Source organism: Gracilinanus agilis, chromosome 1 (assembly GCF_016433145.1).
Source record: "Gracilinanus agilis isolate LMUSP501 chromosome 1, AgileGrace, whole genome shotgun sequence".
Classification (NCBI taxonomy): Eukaryota; Metazoa; Chordata; class Mammalia; order Didelphimorphia; family Didelphidae; genus Gracilinanus; species Gracilinanus agilis.
In genome coordinates this window covers 57,141,799-57,154,299 of record NC_058130.1, presented here as the reverse complement: position 1 = coordinate 57,154,299, position 12,501 = coordinate 57,141,799, and the positions used below count along the sequence as shown (strand labels likewise).

Sequence of the window (12,501 nt, the reverse complement as noted above, 5' to 3'; positions counted from 1 at the left end):
TACTTTTCTGCAAAAAATGAGTTTTCTATTTCAGAGTGACAACATTTTTAATACTATTAGCCATACATATGTAGTCTTTTTTTTTATCATAAATTACATTTTAATAAAAATTACTATATTTTTAAAAAATTAGTAGGAAGTGATAATTTTACATATTGTTGCAAATTTATCATGGCTTCACAAAAGACAGTTTAATTCTTGTATCTGCGTCTGCATAAAATCTGTTGTGGTGTTATTTTGGCTGAAGTATATGAGGAAAATCTGGTCTTCTAAAAATAATGTAGTTAATTAGAAAAGGGAGAAATATTTTAAGACAAATAACATTTTAGTATCATCATGAAAATAGTTTTGACCTCTTGGATTCCTCAAAAGGGTCTAATAAGTGTTAAAAATAGTTAATAAGGAGTTGTTAGGACGGATGATATAATTTTATTTTGATACATTTTAAAATTCTTTTTAGGAAAAAAACACGTTTAGATTGGAATACTGATGCAGCCTCTTTGGTTGGAGAAGAACTTCAAGTAGATTTCCTGGATCATGTTCCCCTCACAACACACAATTTTGTAAGTTGCTTTTTTCTTTTATCTTTGTGATTTGTTTAAGCATTTTTCTAGATTCCTAAGTTGAGAATTTCACATTTTAATAGCACTTGTACTATTGAATCAGAAGCCATGGTTATAATATAATGCAGTTCATTATTCAGTCAAAAATATCTTTTTAAAATTCTTAGTTGTGGATTTCCCATAGTCTATTTGGCTTTGGGGTTTGGTTCATACAAATTAGCTATCTGACTTCTTTTCATTTACTGATTATTTTACAGTCTTATTTTGTCTCTCATTTTCTCCATCTCCTAGGCTCGAAAAACTTTCCTGAAGCTTGCCTTCTGTGATATTTGTCAGAAGTTCCTGCTGAATGGATTTCGATGTCAGACATGTGGCTACAAGTTTCATGAACATTGTAGCACTAAAGTCCCCACGATGTGTGTGGATTGGAGTAACATCAGACAGCTCTTGTAAGGATCCTTCTTTTCTTAAAATGTATAGAATCCTCTAATGAGGGAATGTAAAGAGTGTCCTGGAAAATCAGTATAACAGGTGTTTACTGGGTTTCTTAGTGCTTTGTAACTAACGACCCATATCAGTAATAATATTTGCAAAAGAGAGAGGGCCACAATACTGTGGTGTTAAACACTGACCCTAGTGGCAAACCACTGTAGCTTTTTCAGATCAACAGACATAACTAGTCAGTAGACTATTGATATGATTCGGTTAAATAAAACAACTCTGCCCATATACATATTCTGAATAGGAAATATTTAGAAGATGCATAGTGTTGCATTTAAAAGAATAGTTGAATATAAAGCAACACACCCATCCTAGAAGCCAGTCTCTCCAAGATGTGACAGAAAATTGTGGAGACATTCACATAACTGAATAGTGCAGCAGGAACAGTAGTGACCAAAATGATTTTCTTTTCTGAATGAGAATTGATCATTCCTGAAATTTTCAATTACACAGTGAAAACACATATATGTAGGTCTGAGCTTTCAACCCATGACATTTACCTTCTTCTGAGATTTTAAAAGTAATGGATGATACCTCCAATATGAAGAAGCTGGAAATCCTTGTCTTAGACCATGAAAATCACATTGTTCATGTATATGTATGCCTCTTATTCAAGAGTGCTTTTCTCCCCATCCATCCTATTATTAAAAATTTTGGTACTGAATTTAGCTGATAGGAAAATCTAATAAGAGAATTAGTTAAATGAGTATGTTGTTTTTTGAAAAGTGATTTTTAGATAAAATGGCAATATTAGTTGATATTATTAAAATATATACATTTAGATTAGACTAAAGTAAATGTGTACTTGGACATTGTCACTGGCTTCAAAGAGGTGATCAGACTGTTATTTCTACAAAGCCCTAACTTGATTTTAGTTACATGTTTTCCAAATGATTGTCTTTTGCCTAATGGTCTTTTTTTACATTAAGGATGCCCACTGGCTGTCTCTGGGCTCAAATTTGTGTTTATTGGCAGATTACTAATACCTGCCTTCCTGTTTTGTCTAGCATATCATTGGAGCTGCTTCATGGGCCTCATTTTGCAGAAATTTTAAATAATGGTGGAAAAACTTGAATGTTGCTTTTGAGAGTTAAAGTACCAATACTTTGGCAAAAAAGTAGAGATATTAAATCAGTTGGAAGGTAGTCTTTCAGTACATTTCATCAGGATCTAAACTTGTCTTTATCTAACTTCTTCCAGATTGTTTCCAAATTCCAATGTTGGTGATAGTGGGGTACCAGCACTACCTCCCTTAACAATGCGTCGGATGCGAGAGTCTGTTTCCCAGATCCCTATTAGGTAAGTCATTTTTCCTAAATTCAATTTCATTTTCAGTTCAAATTCTCTCCCTCCTCCACTGACTGAGAAGGCAGAAAAGCAAAAATCATTAGAAATCTAAATACAAAACAAATTTCCACATTAAAAAAAAAAGCCAAGAAAGAGAAGAAAATATGCTTCAGTCTTCAGACCCAGTCCATCATTTTTTTTCCTGGTGGTTAGCATGCTTCATTATGAATCCTTTGGAATTATGGTTACTAAGTCCTTCAAAATCTTTGCATTATTGCTATTACTTTATAAATTGTTACTACTACTACTACTACTACTACTACTACTACTACTACCCATTTTATTTTGCATCAGTTCATACAAGTCTTCCCAAGTTTTTCTAAAGTCTTCATGATTTCTTATATAGTATTCTATCAAAATCATATACCATAATTTGTTCATTCATTCTCCAGTTGATGAGCATCCCCTCAGTTTCCAGTTTTGCCATTAAAAAAGAACTATGCTGGATTTTTTTTTTTTTATAATTAGGTCCTTTTCCTTTTTCTTTGATGTCTTTGGGTTATAACTTAGTAGTTGTATTGCTGGGTCAACGGCTATGTACATTTGAATAGCTTTTTGGGCATAGTTCCAAATTGTTTTCCAGAATGATTAGATTGCATCGATTGGAATATAGAAGTGTTCCTGCTTCCCACATCCCCCTCCAGCATTTGTCTTTTTCTTCTTTTTTGTCATTGTATCCAATCTTGATGGAGGGTGATATGGTAGCTCAGAGTTGTTTTAATTTGTGTTGCTCTAATTATTAGTGATTTAGAGCATTTTTTCAGATGGTTATAGATAATTTTTATTTTTTTTCCCTAAACTACCTAATTGTATCTTTTTCAAATTTTTTCACCATTTATCAATTTGGAAATGGTTCTTCTTGGATATCTGAATCCATTCTCTACATATTTTAGAAATAAGACCTTGATTATCAGAGAATTTTCTGCAAAGATGTTTTCCGCTAGTTTTCTACTTTTCTAATTTTAACTGCATTTGTTTTATTAGTATAAATCTTTTAAAATTTTATGTAACCAAATTTATATACATTCTGCTTTCTGTGAACCTTACTGTCTTTTGTTTGGTCATGAACTCTTCCCCTTCTATAGATCTAACAGGTGATTTCATTCATGCTTCACCAACTTGCTTATGATTTCACACTTTATGTCTAAATCGTCTACTCATTTTGAGCTGATCTTCATATATGGTGTGAGATATTAGTCTGTTCCTAGTTTCTGCTTTCTAGTTTTCCCAACAGTTTTTGTTGGATAGTGAATTTTTGCCCCAATAGCTAAAAGCTTTAAGTTTATCAGTGCTCTTTTGCTTCTGTAAATTATGTACATGATATGTCCCACTGATGAACCTTTCTGTTTCTTAGCCAGTACCAAATCTTTTTCACAATTACAACTTTGTAGTATACTTTGAAATCTGATACTGCCAGGGCCCCTACTTTCCCATTCTCTTCCCCCCCCCAATTGATTTTTTTGATATTCTTTACCCTTTCCCATTTTTCCTCTGGATGAATTTTGTTATTATTTGTTCTAGTTCTACAAACTAATTCTTTGGTAGTTTGGTGTGATATTTAGAAAGTAAATTAATTTAGGTAGCATTGTCATTTTTATTATATAAATCAACTTACCCTACCCATAAGTAATTCACATTTCTCCAATATGTAAATCTGTGTTTTTGTGAAGAGTTTTGCCGTTGTGTTCATATAGTTCCTTTGTGAGTCTTGACAGGTAGACTCCCAAATATTTTATACTGCCTGTAGTTATTTTAAATGGAATTTCTGTGTATTACAAATCACTTTTTTTAGCACCTAACCTCATTTGTTCAGTCTCCATGTTATTCAAGTGGAACACAATCCTGCCAAAACATGGATATGACCTAAATAGAAAAGTAAAGAACATGGGGTTTTAGAATAGTTGTATGCACTCCATTTACTACATAAAATTGCCATTATCTCAGTAGGGCTCTATAACATACAGAAAGTCATACTTGTACACATCTATTTTATGTGCTTCACAATTTATAAAACTCTTAGATCACAACCATAACTTAGGTAACATAAGTAGGGTTATCTCTGTGATGATTCAAGGATTAAGTGACTTGGAGAGACACAGAGCTAGTAAGTGTTGAGACCAACATTTAAACCCAGAAATGTCCAACCCTAGTTCAGCTGTACTCTATTCCTTTGGGACATGGTTCCAAAGACTTAGCTCTCAGTGTTCTGCTTTATTGGCCTTACGAGTTACTTACTCCCATAGAAGGTGTAAGGTGATAGACAAATAGTTTCTTCAGCTGTGATTGAGTCTTGAAAAACTAATCCAGTTTTGTAAGAGTTTGAGATAAATACTTACTGTAATAAAAAGTTCATCCTTGAAATTACCTAAAATTAATGCGGAATATAAAGCAGCCTCAAATAGTAGAAAAGCTTTGTTTTTCAAGGTTGAAAATGTCTAGGGGCCATATTTTATGCATAAACGTAAAGTGGTTAACCTTTCAAAATTATTATTCATTATGAGATTCATGTTAAGTTTGTTCATTTATATATGTGTATGTAAAGCTAGGGCTTCTTGTTATCAGGTCAAAAGAATTAGGAGTCTAAAATAGAATCCAAAGCATGACCTGTTGTTTTTATGACACCTCTACTCTGCTCAGGGCACTGGCCCCTTGGGAATATTTCTTTCATCGTTATGGTGCTATTTTTTTTTTTTAACAGGAAAATATTCTGGGTGCCAGGAATTTTGTACTCAGAATCTGTTTCAGTACATCAAAGTACTGTTCAAATGTATGGAATGTCTTTATTAAACTCCAGTTCAGAATTAATATAAAAGAGTTATACTTAAGCAAAATATTAACCGTTCACTTGACTCTAAACAAAAGAAACCAATATTTTGACAGGGCATTAGTCAACTGAATCCTTTTAAGGGACCAGACCCTCTGATGGCATAACTTGAATAATCTAGAGTGTTTAGGTAATTGCTTTTACTATGCAAAAACAGCAGTTTCTCTAAAGGAAGTTTAGAATTGTTTTTATCTTTTATGATTACTATTATTTGACAGGGGATTTATTTTATTACTTTGAACAGAGCACAAACTAATCCTTAGAGCAACTAATGAAAATTCCTGCTGTACTTCATAAAAACTGTCAGAGGTTCAGAAAGTGGTTAGTTTTAAGGGCTCTAACAACTGATTTCACCATTCTTAATCCCAACTGAGAAGCTGTTTTAGCAGTTAATTTAAGTTGAAGGCCTATTGGGAGAAGGGGAGTCAGAAGTTAAATAATATCTAATGTCCTAGCCTTTTTCCTGAACATGCTAGGCAGGTCTTACTTCTTACTGTAAAAATCTTCTATAAAGCCCTTTAATTTAGCCTTTAAATTAAAATGGGCAAGCTTCAACTAGCTAAATAGGTTAGCAAATATTTCTCTCTCCTTTTCTGAAGATGCTATAATATTCTCGACTAGTCAGTAAAAGCAATTTATATAAGAAGAAAAAATTATAGTTATATACTCCATCATTTGAAAATTTTGCTAAAGAAACTAATCTTGACTATTTATAAGAATGATCTATGAGAGGGCAGCTGGGTGGCTCAGTGGATTGAGAGCCAGACCTAGAGACGGAAGGTCCTACGTTAAAATCTGGCATCAGACACTTCCCAGCTGTATGACCCTGGGCAAGTCACTTAACCCCCATTGCCTAGCCCTTACCACTCTTCTGCCTTGGAGTCAATTGACTCCAAGACGGAAGGTAAGGGTTTAAAAAAAAGAATGAGCTATGAGTTTACATAAAATCTTTAAAAAAAACTAACTCTTTCCTTGCCTTAAAATCGATACTGAGTTTTGGTTTCAAGGCAGAAGAGTGGTAAGGGTTTGGTTATTAGGATTAAGTAACTTGCCCAGGGTCCTCTAGGAAGTATCTGTGGCCAGGTTTGAACCCAGGACTCCCTGTCTCCAGGCCTGGCGCTCTATTCACTCAACCATCCAGCTGCTCCAGGTCAATAAAAAAATCTTGTGGTTTGTTTCTACACATTTTTGTGAGGAAAGCAATGCAAAGTATTTTACAAATGGGGAAGTTTAAATGACTTAGCTTCTTTTTCCTCTTTGCTAGTTCCCAGCACAGGTATTCTACGCCCCATGCCTTCACGTTCAGCACATCACCTCCATCCTCAGAGGGGTCTCTTTCCCAGAGGCAAAGATCTACGTCTACCCCAAATGTCCATATGGTCAGCACCACCATGCCAGTGGACAGTAGGATTATAGAGGTAATGGGACTACTTACAAATAAAAATCGTTTAGCACTAGACTCATCAAGTAAGAGATTTTATTTTCTAAGTTAGATTTCTGTGCTGGATTTCAGACTGTGACTAGTACTATCATGATGGTTTCTAATTTCCTTTTATGTTTGAGGTTTCCCCAGTTCCTTCAAAACATCTTTTGCCTGGTCAAGGGAGGTGTGTGGAAATGTTGAGGTAGAGGCACTATGGCCCACAGAAATCTTAGTTTGACCCTTTCTCTTCCAAACTTGCACAGGTACCAAGCTAACCTGTTAATGGAAAGGGCAGTAGTGTTTTTGGCCTTTAGTTCTGGAGGGCCTGAAGGTGACCATGGTGTTAAGAGCCTGGGAACAAGTGGCAGGATTTGAAATGTCAGCATTGTGGGGCTCAGTGTGTGACTCCCAGATGGTTTTTTTTCTTTTCTCACCCTCCTAGTGGGGGGTGGGGTTGGAGTGGGTTCCTTTTCTTTCTGGTTCCTCTTTCATAGCAACTGAAAACCTTTAGATGTTCCCTGTGTTCTTTCTTCTCTTTTATTTCTCATTACTTTGGACTAGAATAGCAGCCAGAACACTTCTCTCAGGGTGGTTAGTACAGAGGGTCAGGTTTGAGGGTGAGAGTAGTCTTGTCTTCGCTTCCTAATGGGTGAGAGTAGTTCTTGTCTTCGCTTCCGTAGGATGAACAGGATTGCCCAGACTGTGTGGTATAGCATAGTCTTGAGACAGGAGTGAATTTGAACTGGTTTCCACAACTTCCCACATTCCTATGGGGGATTGAAAGGTTAACAAAGGGGACTTTTTTGCCATATAGTTCATTGTTTCTGAGATTTGTTTGTTTCAGTTTACATGTAGCTGACGTGAACATGTTATTTATAATTGGTCTGAATAGCATTAGCAGATGATTTGTATCTGATTTATAAGCCATGTCTATCTTTTCATTGATAATTTGATTGGTGCTTCATTTTTGTCAGTCAATAGAAAATTCTTGGCAAACATTTGCCATTTGAATGACAATTTATTCATCCCTGCTTCCAAAGAATTAATTACCTTTAGGATTATTTGCCCATACCAGCTGCTGTTAGTAGTAAGCTAAGCTCCCCTCCCCATTCAATAAAACTTGTGCCTCTGAACTAGTGATCCTTTCATTCTACTTATATGTTTTTCCTTGATATGATTTCCTTAGTAATTGAGGAAAATTTCAAGTATTTCTATTCTAATAAATGTCATAATAATCTCAATCATCTCTGTACTTTTGGAATCAGGGTTCAGGTTTTTATTTTCTTCTAGTTATTTATGATTTCTCCAGTACATGTGATGTTTAAAATTTTAGTATTTACAATTTCTTTGGATTGACAGACTCTAAAAGGGAAATTTTTCATAGGACAAAGCAATATAATCTAGGGAATGTCTGCTGGCTTAAGAATAAAGCATATATTGAGATTAAGGGAAGGAAGGCAAGCAGCAGATTAAAACTCATATTAGTACATAGGACATCTGCTGTAGTTTTGTTTTATAGATGTGCTTTAGTTCATTAAAATCATTAGATTGGTTTTGTAGTGAGGTTAGCTGTTAGAAGATCAAGGAACAGGTGATAGGCTGGTAGGGACAGAATTCCATACTCCGGACATCTGAAAGAATTTTGCTAAGAGAATTTGAGGAACCAAAGAATATGAAGATATCTTTGATTTTGGTATTAGGATCATATAAAGATGCTTATTTTCTCTTTTTAATTCTTTCCCTGGCCAAAAATCTGAGGGATGTTAAGGATTTTTTTGTATGGACTACTTTTATTATAGATACATATATAATAAAAATATTTTGTTATCAGCAGTGCTGATTTGCAAGGTAAAAATGAAGTAATTTTAGATAAGAATGAGAAGTAAATGGAGCTTGTGTTAGCCTGGAAATTGCACTTTTCCCCAATTAGCTTTCATACTAGTCACAGCAACAAGCCTTCAGAAGAAAGTCTTAATTAAGTGCCACAGGATTCAGAGCCACTCACTCTTTGAGGTCTTTATGATGGAATTCTACTGGGTGGTGGCCCTTTGTTCCTCAGCTGGAGGACATTGCCTGGTGCAGTGGAAAGAGGACTGGACTAGAAGGCAGGCCACCTGTTGTAGTACAAGCCAAACTCTGCCCCTCTGTGACCAAGGAGAAGTCATGTTTCTCATTAGTTCCTCTCTTCTTCCAAATCTACATTTGGACTCATAGGATGGCAAATGGAGTTAGAATAGTCGGTAATGGCTTTGCATCATGATCCTACCTTATTTCACTGAACCCAACAAAATTAGGATTTGTTAAAAAATATATATATATTCTCGAAAAAAGAGGCCATCTCACTTGGCTAAAGTTTCAGCAGTCTTTTTTTGGGGGGAAGATGGTTTCCTATAGGTAACAAACTATATATTCCCTGGAATAAAATTGGTGGGGGGATTTTTATTTTTCTCCAATTATATGTAATAACAAATTTCCATATAAAGTTTTTCTGAAGTTCTCTGATCCAAATTGTCTCCCACCCTCCTGCCAGGAGCTAGCAAGTAATTTGATCTGGGTTGTACATGTAGTGTCATGTAAGATATATTTCCATATTGTCATAATTTAAGTGAATAATCATATAAAACCAAAACCCAAATAAATGAGTGGAAAATTATATGCTTTTATTTACATCCCAACTGTAAAGGGGGAAAAATTATGGTTGGACTAAATATTAATAAAAGGATGGGCACCAGGAATTGAATAAATATCAATTCCAAATGATTTTTTAACAATTTATTTATAAATTATAGGGAGAGAGTGAAAGTAGAGAAATGAGAAGAGGGCAGAGTAAGAGATCTAGCTCAGTGGTTCCCAAACTTTTTTGGCCTGCTTCCCCCTTTCCAGAAAAAATATTACTTGCCCCCTGGAAATTAATTTTTTTTTATTTTAATAGCAATTAATAGGAAAGATAAACGCACCCGTGACCATCACCGACTCCCTGGATCGCTGCAACACCAGGGGGCGGTAGCATCCTCTTTGGGAATCACTGATCTAGCTTAAGGAACTAGATAATGTGTTCAAGCCTTGGCTTTACTTGGGCAGGGCTCCTAGAGGCCCCAGCTGGAGAGCCTAAAAGTCAATTAACAAGGGTTTTAGCCACAAGGCTCCTCCCAGTCAACGGCCACTCCGGAGGCTAGTATGAAGCTAAGGAAGGGAGTCAGCTTTTTTTTCACTCACTATGTGGTAGTTCAAAGGGAGAGATTTAAGAACAGTCTCACCAAGTCCAAAGTCTCAGCCAGAGCTCCTCCAAGTCTAGTTCAAGGCTGAAGAGAGTGAGCACCCTGGAAGTTCTTGCAATTTATCAAGACCATTTCTTTCATCACTTCCTGAGCCCTCCTCCCATTTCATGTGTACCAATTACAACAAAAGCTTTGCTTAGGACTGCCCAGGGGGCAGTCAGTCAATTCTGATTTTGTCATCCACTCTTGCACCCAAGACCTTTCCCACTTGAAGATTAAGTGGTGGTGTTTACACTTTTGGTGATTAAATTTAGAACCAGGTAGGGTAGGATTAATCCCATCTTCACACAACTTCTGGAATAAAATTCTTATGGATATTTTAGCCACTCATGTTTGCTCTATTTAGTCGAAAGACTATCAAAAAAGTTATGCTTTCATTATTTCTAGATTTTTGCTAGATATTTCATAATCCTCTTTCCATTTTTACATATCCTCCCTTCCTACTAGATAGTCTCTTCTAGGGTAAAGGCTAATCCTTTTTTCTTTTCTGTTTTAGGATGCAATTCGAAGTCACAGTGAATCAGGTATTGTATGTAGAGAAATCACAACAATGCTTCCTTTTTTTTATTCTGTGCATTTCCTATTGCTTGTGTGGATCTTGATTACATTTATCTTTATATGTTAAGCCTCACCTTCAGCTCTGTCCAGTAGTCCAAACAACCTGAGTCCAACTGGCTGGTCTCAGTCCAAAACCCCTGTTCCAGCACACAGAGAAAGAGCCCCAGGGTCCGGTACACAAGAGAAAAATAAAATTGTAAGTATGTAAACTGGATTTAGTGTTTGAAAAGAGTGAATGATACAGTGTTTATTAAGTGCTTACTACATGCCCAGCACTGGGGATAAAAGTAGAAGAAAGCCACATGGCCCTTATCCTCAAGGAGCTTACATTCTACCAAGAGGACAAACCCCAGGGAGATGGCACATAAAGGGGAGCTAGAAATCTGACTGCATGGTATGGTTAATGGCCAGGAAGTGATAGTGAGGTCTGGGCCTAGGAGAGGTAAGGGAAAATCTTAGCTGCTGGAGTCCAGAGAGGTCCCAGGCTCAGAGTCCAGAGTTCTGGTGGGAGGGGGAGGAGGACAAATGCTTGCACAGAGACTATAAAAGAAAAGGCCAGTAATTTAATTTGAAGGCTTTTGTAGTGTCTAGGTGAAGAGACTGAGGTTTCATTGGTTCTGAAAAAAGCTGTATGCTGGCAGTCATCCATGGGCTTATTTGCTCAGGCTATATTCTGATATATTTACTTGTTCCAGAGGCCACGGGGACAGAGAGATTCCAGCTATTACTGGGAAATCGAAGCCAGTGAAGTAATGCTATCCACCAGAATAGGGTCGGGTTCATTTGGGACAGTGTACAAGGGCAAATGGCATGGTAAGTAGGACCCAATCTTTCCCTGTTCCCCTCACACCCTCCCCAGTTTCATTCTTTTGAAACATTCAACTTTTTCAGGTGAAACTCTGACCCAAGAAAAACTAAGGGGTTCAAGCACAGAATTCTATGCTGGAGTAGGTAGTTGCCCTTGCTAGGAGCAGGCAGAGTCGGCAGCAGTCTCTGATAGCATTGGGATGGGGACATGAAAAAGCAGCCTTGTATAAATGTACAGATTTCCAAAGCTTTAACATTGCATAGCCATGGCAGAGAACTTTATTTTGTTTTGTTAAGTGGTAAAGATTCATTGCCTCTAATTGACAGATGCACGGAGGTTGCAATTTCCAAACTTTACCTTGAGGTTAAAAATGTTTTGCTTATTAGAATTATTGTTCAAAATGATGGTCATAAGTCATTAAGAAAAATATATAGATTTATTCAATATATTATGTTTAAGAATGCAAGGAAGTGTATGACATATTTTAGATAAGTATCCATCCAACTAAAATAAAATGTTTTGCTCCTGAAAAGGAGTCTGTTTCAGTAATCTGAAAAATTCACTTATTTGAAAAAGCACCTTCACTATACCTACTGGAGTAATGAGACCAAAGATAGAAGATAAATGCAAAACTTCAACATAACATCATGCTTTTGAAAAAGTCTGATAGGGACAGCTAGACTGGAGACAGGAAGTCCTGGGTTCAAATATGTCCCCTGGGTAAATCACCCCAGTTGTCTGTCCCTTATAGCTCTTCTGTCTTGGAACCAATACTTAATATTAATTCTTTTTTTCTTAATATTCTAAGACAGAAGATAAGGCTTATTGAAAAAACAACTGATACTCAATAGTAAATCATAATTTATTTGTATAATATTAGTTAACCATACTGTAGTGGTCCAGTGTAAGTCTTGAATCTAGAGGTCCCAAGTTCAGTTTTCATAATGAATAATTAATTTTCCTTATGAGCTGTCCTATATAAAATTCTTTTTAAAAATCCTCTTAACTTGCTTGCTTTATGATGCCAAAAGCACAAATATGACTGTTGCTAAAAATTCTGCCATGGTGAGTGCTTAGTATAATTTTAGAAGAGTATGCTGAGAGTGCAGGAGGATATTAATATGGGGGTTGGGGGTGGAGGGATGGTATTGGTGAAGCTTTATTTGTTGTGAGAATTAGGAGGATTCCCAGGTTCTACT

At 36.1% G+C, this 12,501-nt stretch overlaps 1 protein-coding gene across 4 annotated transcripts in view; it reads left to right on the top strand.

Annotated features, from left to right (window-relative positions):
* The window catches only part of RAF1 (Raf-1 proto-oncogene, serine/threonine kinase), a 76,473-nt gene that overhangs the window by 47,091 nt on the left and 16,881 nt on the right, over nt 1-12,501 (top strand). For 2 of the 4 annotated variants that reach the window (XM_044666777.1, XM_044666838.1), the window contains 7 exons: nt 461-563; nt 855-1,012; nt 2,265-2,363; nt 6,500-6,653; nt 10,433-10,460; nt 10,563-10,690; nt 11,190-11,307. In XM_044666777.1, the coding sequence (XP_044522712.1) occupies nt 461-563; nt 855-1,012; nt 2,265-2,363; nt 6,500-6,653; nt 10,433-10,460; nt 10,563-10,690; nt 11,190-11,307 (788 nt within the window). Of the gene's footprint in view, nt 1-460; nt 564-854; nt 1,013-2,264; nt 2,364-6,499; nt 6,724-9,476; nt 9,485-10,432; nt 10,461-10,562; nt 10,691-11,189; nt 11,308-12,501 lie in introns of all 4 variants that reach the window. The other 2 variants (XM_044666977.1, XM_044666908.1) reach the window with 2 other exon arrangements.